Here is a 14,002-nt window from a genome sequence, read left to right as displayed (position 1 = left end):
CGGTCTGGGGCCTCAAGCTGGTGCCATGTAGCTGGGGACCAGGCCCTGACTCCCATGGCAAGGCCAGCAGCATGCTGGTTAGCAGTTTCCATCCCAGCTGCTGGCAGCCCAGGCAATCTCGGGGTCTGCGTTCCGTTAAAGAAAGCCATGCAGCCCCTGCCTTCAGCACACAACCCTGGGCTCAGCCTCTTGGTCATGCAGGGTTCACAGAGGTGGCTTGGGGAAGCCGGCTGTGAGGGTGCCTGGCCCTTGAGCGAGGCTAGTGAGGGGCAGGAGCGGTTAGTGACACACTAGTGTACCTCCTGCTTCACATCAGGGGCTGGTGACTTGGACTGCTGCTCTCCAGCGAGGTCTGACTTCGGGCCAGCGGAGCCTGGGGCCGCCAGCTCTTCCGGTGGGGCTGGGGAGCGCTGCTTCTTTGGGGTTTCAGGCTTGGCTGGGGATCCTGCTTTCTCTGGGGAGTCCACCCTGTCTGGGGAGACTGGCTCCTGGCTGGAAGGCTTCCCCCCCTTCCCAGGAGACTGCTTGCCACGTGGCTTGTGCTCCTTGCCCCTGCCCCGAGACATCAGGCTCCGCAGGCCCAGGGAGAGCTCATCCTTGGCCGCCTCCTTCTTCGCTTCAGGCTTAGGTGGAGGAGGGGGAGGCGGGGGAGGGGGTGGCGGCTTGGGACTAGGGGCTGCCTTTTCTCCCCTCTTGCTTCGAGTCGGGTGCTCAGGGGACTTGACTCCTCTGCCTGGGGGCTCCTTGGCATTCCCAAGTTCCTCGCCAGGCAGCACTTTGCTCACCACCTTCCTCACTGCATTTGCCACCCGCTTCCGGGACAGGCCCTGGGCCTCTTCACTTGGGCCCTCTGCTGTGGCAGCTCCCAGGCCATTCATGGCGAGTGTGGGTGGTGCAGGGCTCTTGGCTCTCTGGGAAGTCTCTGGGGGTATCGGGCTGGTGGGAGGCTGAGGACTCTTAGATAGGCCACTGCCTTCCTTTGAGCTGCCCTCTAGCTAAGGTCATACAAATACAGGTAGATATTAGCATCATCCCCTGCATCCCTGCCCACCCCATGCAGAGGGAATAAGAAGGTATGACCTCACGGCCTGGGACAGATCTTCCATTCATCCATCCACCAAGCAACACACGGCTCCAAGAGGCTACCACAGGAAGCCCACTTTCCATCTTACCGATAGGACAACTGCAGCTAAGAGTTTGGCTTCTTTCCCACAAAACACAACCAGGTACTACTGCCACCTGCTGTCTATCCCCAGGCTTAGCATGGACCTGTGAGATCTGTGAGATGCCGGCACAGAGTGCCCAGAGGCCGGTGAGGTGCTCCGGGGTTACTGGCTTTGTGTTAGGGCAGCAACCAAGTCCTAGTTGAGGCGAGCCCACTGCCTCACAGCCCAGACACAGCAGAGATGGAGCATGGAGAGGTCAAACAGCCAATTCCCACCTCCATTCCTACCACCAATCCCAGGCCTAACTCCAGGGCTTCCTGCCTTCGTGGTCCTTGGCCCTTCCATCACCCGTTTTCTGGGCAATCAGACCAAGAGCCTGCCCATCCTGAAGGAAAAAATGACCAGGGGAGCTCTTCCTGGCCCCAAGACATGCCAGGCCTCCTCCTGGCAGTGTCCCTGTTCTGCGGCCACTATCTGCCCTTCACTTATACTCTCGAGGGCTGCAGAGCCCAGCACTGGCCCAGGAAGCTTCTGCTTCAACCTGCTTTCTGCCAGTCTCCTTGCAGTTTTCCTCCTGCAAACCTCTCAAGGGTTTGGAGACCCCCTAGCTCCCAGAGTGTGTGTATAGCCCACAAAGGGTTAAGCACTCAAGCAGCCTTGGCTCCATTCTGCCCTGAGTGGGCTGGTATACTCCAGCTGGGATACCCACCCTTCCCTCACACACTGGTGGTAACTGTCTGGGTCCTGAGGGACTGCCACTGGAAGGCCAGGCTGGCTAACAGCAGGGTAGAGTTTTCCATAAAGCCAGCCACATTGCCTGGGGGGAGCAAGGGTAACCTGGGGTCTCCTTATTGGCCAGGCAGAGCTCTGTCACCAGCTGAGCTGTGCTTGAGTCCTTGTTGCCCAAAACCATGATCTTGGTTCTAGAACTCATGTGGGCACTGGGCTCCACAAAGCCCACCTGCCCATGCTTGCCTGGATGCAGGAAGATGCTCTTAGTTGGCACACCTGGGAGCTGCTGCCCCTGTAGGCCACATGAAGAGGTTGTTCCGCCTTCTGAGCAGAGCTGAGCCAAGGGCCTCAGTCTAGGCCCTGGCTGCAGGGTGGCTCTGCTGAAGGGGTAGAGAGAGTAAGGGCTTGAAGGTCATCCTGGACCTCTTAGGTCAAGAGTGCTCAATGGCATGCCAGGGCACTGCAGTTGGCCAGTGGCCCTACCGCTGGATCCTACTCTCCTCCCCTTCCTCTTCTGGCTTTCCTCCCATCTCCCTTCCATCATTAAGATGATGATGATGAGCCAGGTGTGGTGGCTCACGCCTGTAATCCTAGCACTTTGGGAGGCCAAGGCAGGGAGATCGCTTGAGCTCAGGAGTTTAACACCAGCCTGGGCAACATGTGACACTGTTTCTACAAAAAATACAAAAATTAGCCAGGCTTGATGGTGTGCACCTATATAGTCCCAGCTACTCAGGAGGCTGAAGTGAGCTGAGATGGCACCACTGCACTTCAGCCTGGGTGACAGAGTAAGACTCTGCCTTAAAAAAAAAAAAAAAAAAAAAAATGATGATTGCTAACACATATAGTACTTATCATGGGCCATGGCCCTCTTTCAAGCAGTTTACATGTCAGTTTTGAAAAAAAAAAAAAAAAAAAATTCTGGGCAACTCTGAGGCCTCTCCCTATCTCACATCCATCCCTTTCACATCACAGGCTGGCTTTGCAGGACTGTTTGCAGATTAGGTGGAAGCCACAGTGCCTGGCTAATCAAGTTGACCAAGGAAGTGCGGGAAGCCAGGAAAGGCACCATCTGGGGTAATGAAGTAAGGATCTGTGTTGTGACCCAGCTCTGTCCCAGAGCCAGGGTACTCCTGCCCCCTGTGCTACCAGATGCCCTCTCCTAACTACACATCTCTGGACTTGGCTATTCAGAAATGGATTCTCCTCTCTTGCCTTAGAAGAATCCAGCTTTATTCAGGGTCTCTATCCCAATGCACTGGGGCTGGAGGCAGTGGGCAGCTGGAGCCTGCCTCCAGGTCACCTGCACCAAGCAGCTGACAGGGTCTTCGAAGAGACAGCAGTGACTGGAGTGAAGTCCCTCCATGCCCTTGTCTTGTGCCACACAGAGCAGGCTGAAGAATCCCATTCAATGCTCCCTGATCTAAGAGTTTCCCCACCAAAGCCTCTCCAGGCCCAAAGGGTTCAGGAACCCATAACCAAAGGAAGGCAACTAAAAGGGATTGGGGAGGAGGTTAAAGGAGGTCCCCAAAGCACCCTGGCCATCTCCTTCACACACCTCAGGCTGGCATCATACACACCGTACTTTCTGCCTCTTTACTAGAATTCTCTCCAGCTGAGCCACGTACGAAGGGGCCCCCTGCAATCTCAACCTACTCCATGGAACTGTCTCACAGGATAGTCCAGGGCTAGCAGGTGCAGGGGCAAACACACACACACACACACACACACACACACACACACACACACACACACGTCTCAGAGAACTCAGGGATGCACTTACAGCCCCTTCCTCTTTGCCAGGAGGGCCAGGCTTTGGCAGAGTTTTGTCCTCCTCTTTAACCTGAGGGAGCAGGTGAAGAAGTCACTGGCAGGTCAAGGCTGGGGACCCAGCACTAAAAGCACAGGGAGAGAACATTCAAGGGGCCCCCCTCTCCCTAAGAGGCAGAGCTCCTGAGTCTTTAGGAATAGCGGGGCAAGGGGATCTGGGCAAGAGCTATCCTATCCTAGAATCAGAACTGTTCAGTGAGGACTTCGAGAATGCAGAGTCTCTGTGGGGGTGAAAGCCAAGTACTCTTGCCCTCAGCGACCAGACCAGCCACTTTGCCCACTTCGGGGGCTGTCTAAAGAGGTCTACCCACAGCGACATCGTGGTTTTGGTTTCATGGCAGATAGCAAGAGCCAGCTAATTTAACTTATCCAAACTACAAGAGTCATCCGCAGCTCAGACAAGAAGTGATTTAAACAAAAAGCCCCTGATTTAGTGACTGAGGAGGTAAAAGTAACCCAGCGTGGGTGGCTGGCGGGCCAGCAGCCTTTAGGGTAGGGTGAAGGTTGGCCCCTATCGGGCTGGCTCTGGCTTGCTTCTTGGTCCTCCACAATTCCCTCAGCTCAGCTGAGCTCTTGCTGGAGGCTGGGAGTGGGGCAGAGGTGGAGATTCAGGAGGCCAGATATTTTCCCAACCTCAGACCCACAAAACTGCCAACCATGCAGCCAAGGGAGGGAACACTGAAGTTAGGGGTGGGGTAAGGAGAAAGGAAAGATGCTAAGCTCTGGACACTGTGGTCAGGGGTTTGTGTTACAGCCCAGGAGCTGGCTGGCCTGAGTCAGAGGGGAGGAGTGGAGGCACGGAAACAGCAGATACTGTCACACATCTGGAAAAAGGGCAGATGATGTGGAAGCTCTGAAGGTTCTTTTAGTTCAGAAACTGGTTCACAAGAGACTTAGAGGGGCCGGGTCTCAAGTTTAAAAGAGCCCTCTCCTTTCCACCTCACCAGTAACTCTCCCTCCAAAAGCTCAGGCAGTCTTGGTGGATTCAATTTCTCCTCTTTCCTGAGCCACCTAGGACTTCAGGAAAAAGACAGCCCTGCTACCAACCCTACCCCCTCCTCAGCGTGCCTCCCCTTCCCAGCACATCGTGGGTAGGAGCATGGCAAGAAGACCTTGATTCCTAAGGGAAAAGATCCTTAGAAACATCCAGAATCATTTATATGATCCATTTGGGGGGGGGCTCTCCAATTTCAATCAGGGTCTATGGCTAATTTTGAACTCAAATTAGCAGTACCAGGGGAACTGGCCGGTGTGATGGCCGCTGCAGTTTTAAAGCTGCCTCTGGTCCACAGAGCTATTTGCAACAGGCTCAAGCTTCACAATTAGTTTACAATGCCGAGGATGGGTGGAAATGGCAAATATTCACCAGAGTGAAGCCTACTTCTTTTAAGAATTGGAATCGGAGCAGAGAAAGGGAAGGGCTGGTGGACAGAGTGAGGAAGAGTGGCAGGGTCTAGGTCTGTGTCTGCTGCTGCCCACCACGTCATCACTCTCCCCACTCCCTCCCCCAGGGATCACACCATGCAGTAGCTCCGGGTCACATAGGTTAGTGGGGGGACAAGTGTTCACAAACCACACAGACACAAGCATTACTGCGCACAGTGCTGTTAGCTCGGGTTCCAGGGTGGCCCAGGTTCCAAGTCCACTCTGTGCTCTTCACCAGCTCCAAATCTGTCTTCCCTCCAGTGGCTCAAGTTTGGGACCCCAAGTGTTTTCCCCAAGGTGTGGCATTGGGGAAAATACTGGGTGCCCCCCAAGCATCTGGAACACTGGGCCCAGCTCTGAGCTCAGCTCTAGATTTAGTGTCAGGCTGACTCACTGCTACCTCCTCTGCCAGAAGGGCTCTGGCTGTTGTAGGTCACTGCCCAGCTGGGGACTGCACACACGCACAAAGGCACGCACACAGGCACTCCCAAGTCTGCAGCCTGAATCACCCTCTGGGCGCAGGTGGCCAACTGGCCTGACTCCCCACCCTCGGCCCCTTGTCCTCTTACCCACTGCAGCCCCCAGGCTCAGAAACACCTAGTTCCAGTGGTCTCTCCACAGCAGCCCACGTTCCAGGGGTGAGTCAAAGCAGCAGGGCGGTGGGAAGGGTATGGAGGGGTTAACCCAGAGGGACACCAGCAGCCGGACAATAGGCGGCTCACCTTACCAGAGGTGGGGCTTAGGGGAAGAGCATGACTCAGCACAGGATCCCATCCAGCCAGAATAGGGAGTTCACCACCCGCCACCGTCATTCTCCCCCCAACCACCAATTACACACACGTGCCCCAGTCCATCTCTAGCTTCCAAAGCTCCCTCTCCCACAAGCCAGTCTCCTGCCTGCAGACACAACATGCCAAGCACACAGGAAAAACATAAAGATTTTAAAATCCAACTTTCCTTTTGTTCCCAGAAGGCGAACCTTGATGAAAAGGCCATGGCGCTGAAGGTAACCTGTACCCTGGGTCAGAGAAGAAATGAGGGGCAGGGTCTCTCAGGGTCTCAGAGTCTTCCTAAAGGTCAGAACCTCCCAGGACAAATGCTGTGGGCAACAAGGGGAAAGGAGGGATGGAGTGGAGGAGGAAGGATTATAAAACTCAAAAGGGTATTGGAGTAAGGAATAAAATATTAAAGGAAAAAATGAAGGCAGGTAGATACAGAACATAGAACTCCCTACCCTTGGAAGCTGTGTGCTTTGTTTTCATTTTTTGAGACACAGTCTTGCTCTGTCGCCCAGGCTGAAGTGCAATGGTGCCATCTTGGCTCACTGCAGCCTCTGCCTCCCGGGTTCAAGTGATTCTCCCGCCTCAGTCTCCCGCGTAGCTGGGATTACAGGCATGCACCACCACGCCCTGCTAATTTTTGTATTTGTAGTAGAGACGGGGTTTCACCATGTTGGCCAAACTAGTCTCGAACTCTTGACCTCAGTGATCTGCCCGCCTCGGTGTCCTAAAGTGAAGCTCTGTGCTGCAAATAAGCCACTTTGCCTCTTTGGGTCTCCATGAAGAATTAGGGCCTGACTAGTCTAGATAATGGCTCAAAGCCTCTCTATGTCTGGCACCTTAGGAGTCTACGTGGGGAGAGGCACTCAAACTCTTATTTATTATTACTATTATTTTTTGAGACAGAGTCTCGCTCTGTCACCTAGACTGGAGTACAATGGCATGATCTCAGCTCACTGCAACCTCCACCTCCTGGGCTTAAGCAATTCTCCTGCCTTAGCCTCCCAAGTAGCTGGGATTACAGGCATGTGCCACCATGCCCTTTTAGTAGAGATGGGTTTCACCATGTTAGTCAGGCTGGTCTTGAACTCCTGGCCTCGGGTGATCCACCCACCTCAGCCTCCCAAAGCGCTGGGATTACAAGTGTGAACCACCACACCTGGCAGGCACTCAAACCCTTAATACAGTAGAAGTTGTGGGCCTGTGACCTAGGAGAGGAATTGAGGAAGCTGCCTCAGGATCCAGCAACTTTGCCTTCCAGCTGTAACATACAATTACCTGGGGCAAGAAGCCTGGAGAACTATAAAACTGTCCATCTGTGGATTAGAAACCAGAGCTGGGCCTCTTGAAAAATCAAGTCAGAATCTGCCTCAGTCCAGGGAGAGGCCTCATCCAAAGAATCAGTGCAATTCAGTGGAGTTTAAGAACTGGTTCATTCTTATAACTACTTATCACAAATTAATAGTCAAAAATTAGAAAATGCTTTGTTTTCAATTAATTGCTTTTATTTTGCTTTGTTGACTTCTGTTTTATTATTCAGTTAGTTTGTTAGTGTAATTAACTCTTTTGATCTTTGATCTCTTGTTCAAGTTTTCCTACTTATCCAGGGAGGTCCCATCCGGCCCAGGCTGTGAGGACACCGGGCCATTTCCACCCATGCCTGTTCCTCTGCATCATCCGTTCCTGTGAGCATTACTCTAACACAGATATGGGGCTCTCCCCAGAGGAAATTCTCTCTGTGGCTTTTATGCAGAATTGCATGGATAGTTTTCCTCCCTTCCTTATCACTGAATTTCAGCTGAGATTTGCTTTGGATCAAGAGCAAGTTATCTTGTAACTGGATTGTTTATAACTCAAAGGATAAATGCTTGGGGGGTGGAGAACCCATTCTCTATGATGGGCTTGTTTCTCTTTTTTGTATGTGTGAAACAGAGTCTCTGTTGCCAGGCTGGAGTGTAGTGGCGCAATCTTGGCTCACTGCAATCTCCACCTCCTGGGTTCAAGCAATTCCCCTGCCCCAGCCTCCCAAGTAGCTGGGACTACAGGTAAGGGCCACCATGCCCAGCTAATTTTTTGTATTTTAGTAGAAACAGGGTTTCACCATGTTGGTCAAGATGGTTTCAATCTCGTGACCTTGTAATCCGCCCGCCTCAGCCTCCCAAAGTGCTGGGATTACAGGCATGAGCCACCGCACCCAGCCAAAGTGCTTGTTTCTCAGTGCATGCCCGTATCAAAACATCTCATGGACTGGGCATGGTGGCTCATGCCTGTAATCTCAGCACTTTGGGAGGCTAAGGTGGGTGGATTGCTTGAGCTCAGCAGTTTGAGACCAGCCTGGGCAACACGGCGAAACCCTGTCTCTACCAAAAACACAAAAAAATTAACCAGGGATGGTGTCCTAGCGGCTGGGGAGGCTGCGGTGGGAGGATCACTTGAACCTGGGAGGCGGAGGTTGTAGCGAGCCAAGATCGCAATACTCCATTGCAGCCTGGGTGGCAGAGTGAGACCCTATCTCAAAAAAAAAAATATATATATATATATATACACACACACACATATATATATATATATATACACACACACACATATGTATATACACATATATATCCCATTAATTATATATAACTCCTACGTACCCACAAAAAATTTTTAAAAAATATATCAAGTCACTCTTATCCAATACAGAATAGGTAAGAAACTCAGGCTCCAAAGTTGGTGGCAACATCTGAGTTGGGAACAAATGACTCTCTGGAGCAAGGGTGTTTAGATCTAAGGCCTCTCTTCCCTGACCTGTTCTCTCTCTCTCTTTTTTTTTTTTGAGACGAAGTCTCGTTGTTGTCATGCGAGTTGAAGTGCAATGGCACAATCTCAGCTCACTGCAACCTCTGCCTCCTGGGTTCCAGCAATTCTCCTACCTCAGCCTCCCGAGTAGCTGAGATTACAGGCGCCCACCACCACACCTGGTATATTTTTAATAGAAATAAGGTTTCACCATGTTGGCTAGGCTGGTCTCGAACTCCTGACCTCAGGTAATCCACTCATGTCAGCCTCCCAAAGTGCTAGGATTACAGGGGTGAGCCACTGTGCCAGGCCAATGACCTGTTCTCTCTCTAGGGATTTCAGCTACTTCCAGCAACATTACTGAATATGGAATACCTACAATGAGATGGGCCCTATACAAGTTATTCAACATTTATTTTCTAATGTAAATCTTACAACAATCTGAGGATTGGTGATATAGGAATTCTCGATTCCCATTTTATTGATGAGAGAAAAGCCTCAGAAAGAGGTTAAGTCACAAAGCTAGTTAAGTGGGGGGGAGGGGGGGGAACTTGGACGTCAACCCACATTGGTCTGCCTCCAAAGCCTGTGCAGCTTCCTTAGCGCCAACCTTTTCTGGTATGTTAGGCAGGCATCATCCTTGGTAGCCAAATCTGGCTGATAAGCTTCATCAGTGTGAAGGTTCAGCAGATCTGGTCAGGCCAAAGCACGGATTCACCGTGTGTTTTACTAGTGTGCAACTTTCCAAATTGAGTTTATGGACTTGCAAAAAGGGAGACCCCCATCATGATTCTGCCACTCTGTGCAGCCCTGCCCACCTACTCCCTCTGTGGCACTTCTGACTTCTTCCCTTGAGGGACAGCAAGAGAAACCAGCATTCGCTGAACACTTACTATGAGTCAGGCACAGGGGAAGGCACTTCACACAGGTCTCTTCATTGAATCCTCACAACCCACTTTCTAGATAAGGAAATAAAGAAAGTGAGTTGCCTAGCGCCCCACCACTAGTAAGTAGTAGAGCTGGGATCCACAACCAGAATGGATCTTGGGAAGCTGTCTGTGTGTCTTTGTCATCCTGGACTGTGATTCACTCCTGAGCAGGACTTAACCACCATACTATAGGCACTCAATAAACGTTAACTGCACGAGAGTAATGGGACAGGAGCTCTTTGCACAAACCTCTTATTCCCATCTAATCTCTTCCCCAAACGTAAACTACAGAGAACAACACTTGCCCATTCTGTTTCCCAGGGACATGGTACAAACAAGGGAGGTATAATCTCTAAACATACTCCCAATAAATACATAGTAAACTCAGTGCCTGGGTTAGGGGGAGGGCAAGGACACTGAAATTGCTTAGTAGCTCTTTGTGGAACAACAGCCACAAAATGCATCATCCTCTGGTCTAGCCACTCCATCTTCAGGAATGTATGTCCAATGAGCTGTCTTAAAGAAAGAAAGAGAAAGAAAAAAAAAAATACAAAGATTTTTATAGATGCACTCTGTATAACAGCTCCAGATTGGAAACAGCCCAAATGCCTAGAATTAGGAAATGGTTAGGTGCAACCTGTACTTCTATTGCCATTTAAATCGACAAATGTGTGGACAATGTAACCATATGGAAATCTCCACATAAAATAACATCGATCAAAAAAACTAGAACTCAAATAGTATACAAAGAGTGATCATAATAATCTTGTAAACTGTGCAAATTAGACACAATGGGAACACTTGGTATTTATTGTGTTATGTATTTGTTACTTACTGCTTATTTTTACTCTGTAGATGGCGAAATAGTCAATAAAAAAAGAAAAAGCAAAGAAGATAATAGCTAGAAGCATTTGTTCTAAAAGAGGAGAAATCCAAGAAGTATGCTGAGGGACTGTCAAACCTCAGCCCGGGAAGGCTTCTGATACTTGGGGAGCAGCGCCAGCTGGGGTTTACTCTTCACTATGCCAGCAGAGCCCTCCTGATCTTTTTTTTTTTTTTTTTTAAAGATGGGGTTTCACCATGTTGGTCAGGCTGGTCTTGAACTCCCAACCTCAGGTGATCCGCCTGCCTTGGCCTCCAAAGTGCTTGGATTATAGGCGTGAGCCACCACAACTGGCCGAGCCCCCCAGTCTTAACCTGCATCCTGTGTGTTCCTCACAGGAGGGAATGGGGGCACAAATGCTCCTAGGAGAATGATGCTACACCTCAGCCAGCCCCTCAGGCCCAGAATGCCCGGCAACCACATCGAGACTCAAGCATCCATGCCAGACATCTGCACACTGCAAGCCCCCAAGAGCAGAGGGTAACCCTCAAGAGAGTGCCCAGAGGAAGCCAAGACATGGCCGGTGGCTAAGGCCGGTTCACCGCCTCTGCCAGCACTCACACACCCAGGGCTTCTCCTTCTGAGGACCAAGAGGCAGGGCATTCTCCTCTCCTCCCTCTCCTTTTCCATTCGGAGGCACAGAGGGCAGTTCTCAGGAGACTCCTTCCTGCCAGTACCAACCTAGCACCAACTTATCTAAGGACTGGGGGTGGGGGGATGGGAGGAATAAAGAAGGGAAGAAGTAATAGTATGACAGTAAAAAACAGTTAATCATTATTCAGCATTTGCTATGTGTCAGGCACTGTGCTGAATCCTTCACATGAATCATCTCATTTGATTCTCACAACATCCCTCTGAAATAGATACTAGTGTGACTGTGTTAGTTACTTTACAGATGAGCAAAAAGAGGCTCAGAAGGTCAGGTGACCTGCCCAAAGCCTCCCAGCAGCAAGTGGCAGATCTGGGACTCACACTCAGGTCTCCAGCAAGAGACCTCCACAGCTCACTTGAAGGGATGAAGGCACACCCTGCCCGCCACCTCCCCTGGTTCACCTGCCCTGTTGTCCTTCGACATCAGCTGCCAGAACAGCAGCTTGGGAGGAAAGCAGGGGTTTCCAATGAGGACCCGCCCCTCCACCCACCGACCTGAATATGCTTTACATGGAACTGCTTGAGAAGAAGGGAAGCTCTCTAGGGAATGAACCGAAGGCCACACTGCCAGACAGAGGAGGAGGGGGAGACGAGCTTGGCAGGGACAACCTGGCCCTTGCAGTCCTGCCTCCAGCCAGAGCCGTCCCCAGCCCCAGGGCGGAACAGAAAGCAGCCAGGCACCCGCCTCATTGCAGGCCAGCCCAGAGGAAGCAGGTGCACTGGAATGGCTTCCTGCCGCAACTGTAGTTGCAGAAGGGTCTGGCTTTCCTCCTCCAACGACTGGACCTGCTGCAGGCCTCCCTTCCCTGGGGATGCTCCCTGCCCCCTCTGCAGGGCACTTTGCTGTCTGCCTGGACATCACTGTGCATGGCCCTGAATCTGTGGCCCAGTGCTAGTGGCTCAGGGGTGGCTCAGGAGAGTAAGCTAGTCCAGGAAGCACCCATCTCTCAGGGTGAGGAGCTCTCTCTGACCTCTCCCCTACCCCCAGGCATACTGCCCACACACCTCAGCCCTGGTGCCAGTTTGGGGGCTGAGGCAGGGCAGTCCTGAGCAGAGAGAGATACAAGTGCTCACGGGCACATCTCAGGCTCCTGATGCACCTCCACACCAGGCCAGCCCACGCACTCTGCCAACTGCTGACACAACTGAAAACCTTACCCTTGGGCTGGGAGGGGTAGAGTCAGGGGAATGGAAAGGACTGGGAGCAGCTATGTCTCTCCTCACTTTCTTTTTTAAGGAACTTACTTCTCTGGAGTAATCTCTACTCAAAAAGAGACTTAGGGCCAGTCAGGGCATCCCCGGCATGCCATCTGTGCCCCTTGCAAGTGACCTGTGCAAGCAATGGAGGTGGCCAGGCTGAGACTACTCTTGGGGACAGTGAGAAGGGTTGCTCCCCGACAACTCCAAGGACCATCCCCTCTCAAGGAGGAAAGGAGGAGAGAGCTATACCGGCAGCAAAGCAGGGGCAAGACTGCTGAAGACCTTGGGTGCTGGGGGGCTGCAGATTTGGAAGAAAACAGTGTTCTAAGGCATGAAGGCCAAAAAAGCACTAATGGTTGGCGGGAAGGTGTGTCACAGGCTTGGGGGTGGAAGCAACCCAGGAAACAGAAGACAGTGCCCCTCCTGAAGTCAAGAGTCAGGCCCAGATGCCCTGCTCCTAGCCACAGAGGGGTTTGAGGCTTCCGGGTCTGGGTAACTCCCTTCTTTAAGGCTTCCGGGGCTGAGTAACTCCTTCTCACCAAGCAGCTCAGGAGAGCTGAGCCCCAAGGCAGCCCCACCCCCTCTCCCCATCTACTTCAGCGACATCTGGGGAAATCACAGAAAGGTCCCTCTTTCCCTAAATGAGGAAATAGCATGAGGAAGCTGGGACATTTCCGGGGTGGGGGGTCAGAGGAACACTCACCCGCATGGCCCGGCCAGGAGCAGCTCAGAGCAAGGAGACTCCGCTCTGATGCTGCTCCTGCTCCGTTAGCAGCTCAAAATAGCACAGGCTCGGCCCCGCCCAGTTCCCGCCCTCTCTCAGCCCCTCCCGTTCCAAGCTGCCCAGCCCTGGTTGGAGCCAGTGGCCCGGAGGACTGCGGGTATCAGGTATGCCAGGAGGGAGAGGGTGATACAGCAGTGTGTGTGGAGAAGGAGAAGGCTCTTAGGGTAAAGCCATTAGGGTGGAGGGCAGGCAGTGTTGGGGCGTCAGGGTAAGGATAGGGAGGGTGGGACGTTCCTATGGACACACACCCCGGCTCCGGGACAGCTGGGCTGATATGGCTCCTAAAAATAGCAGAGGAATTTGAGACCTGCGGCCCCCGGCCCCACAGGCCAAGCTTGAGACAAGCACATGCGCACTCATGTAGACTCACGTACATGTACACACACACACACCCCACCATGCATGAACATTCAATCAGCGCAGTGTTCTTGAGAACACGCAAATCATAGGCCTACGCTAGCCACTTAATTACTGCAGCAGAGGCCAAGACAGCCACTAACGTCACATCCAAGACAACGCACAGGGCCCACTGCACACTGTGCCCACATAGCAGCCACAGAGCAGTTCTATAAGGTATGGCAGGAGCAGAGACCCACACGGGCAGGCCCACTTACTGCTCCACTGCCATCAGCACACGGGGGATATGCAGAGAATCAACTGCACTCTACCTTTACATCTCTCCTCCTCACACGAGAGAGACTGCATAGTGGGGACGGTGGGGTGGGCCTCAGCCCTGCAGACAGAGGAAGTCATGGGTATCTGGCCAATGAGCGACGGCTGCCTGTGAAAAGCCAGTGTTCCTTGTGAAGAGAAATCCTGGCCTGGCTCTCCAGCTGGCACCA

The 14,002-nt window shown here is 52.3% G+C and overlaps 1 protein-coding gene across 19 annotated transcripts in view; it reads right to left on the bottom strand.

The window, feature by feature from the left end:
* Positions 1-14,002, bottom strand: part of MYO18A (myosin XVIIIA) — a 102,453-nt gene that overhangs the window by 51,514 nt on the left and 36,937 nt on the right. For 3 of the 19 annotated variants that reach the window (XM_074388439.1, XM_074388443.1, XM_074388444.1), the window contains exons 1-5: positions 13,080-13,161; positions 9,607-9,672; positions 6,113-6,252; positions 3,682-3,743; positions 300-995 (exon numbers count right to left, since the gene is read on the bottom strand). The exons of 12 other annotated variants lie outside the window; for them this stretch is intronic. In XM_074388439.1, the coding sequence (XP_074244540.1) occupies positions 300-995; positions 3,682-3,743; positions 6,113-6,149 (795 nt within the window). In that variant the 5' untranslated portion in view covers positions 6,150-6,252; positions 9,607-9,672; positions 13,080-13,161. Of the gene's footprint in view, positions 1-299; positions 996-3,681; positions 3,744-6,112; positions 6,253-6,387; positions 6,566-9,606; positions 9,673-13,079; positions 13,162-14,002 lie in introns of those variants that run through there. 4 more of the 19 variants (XM_074388440.1, XM_074388442.1, XM_074388441.1 and 1 more) reach the window with 4 other exon arrangements.

The sequence above is a fragment of the Saimiri boliviensis genome, chromosome 17 (genome assembly GCF_048565385.1).
Source record: "Saimiri boliviensis isolate mSaiBol1 chromosome 17, mSaiBol1.pri, whole genome shotgun sequence".
Lineage (NCBI taxonomy): Eukaryota > Metazoa > Chordata > Mammalia > Primates > Cebidae > Saimiri > Saimiri boliviensis.
The sequence above is the reverse complement of the archived record's forward strand: the minus strand, read 5'-3'. Positions and strand labels throughout refer to the sequence as shown.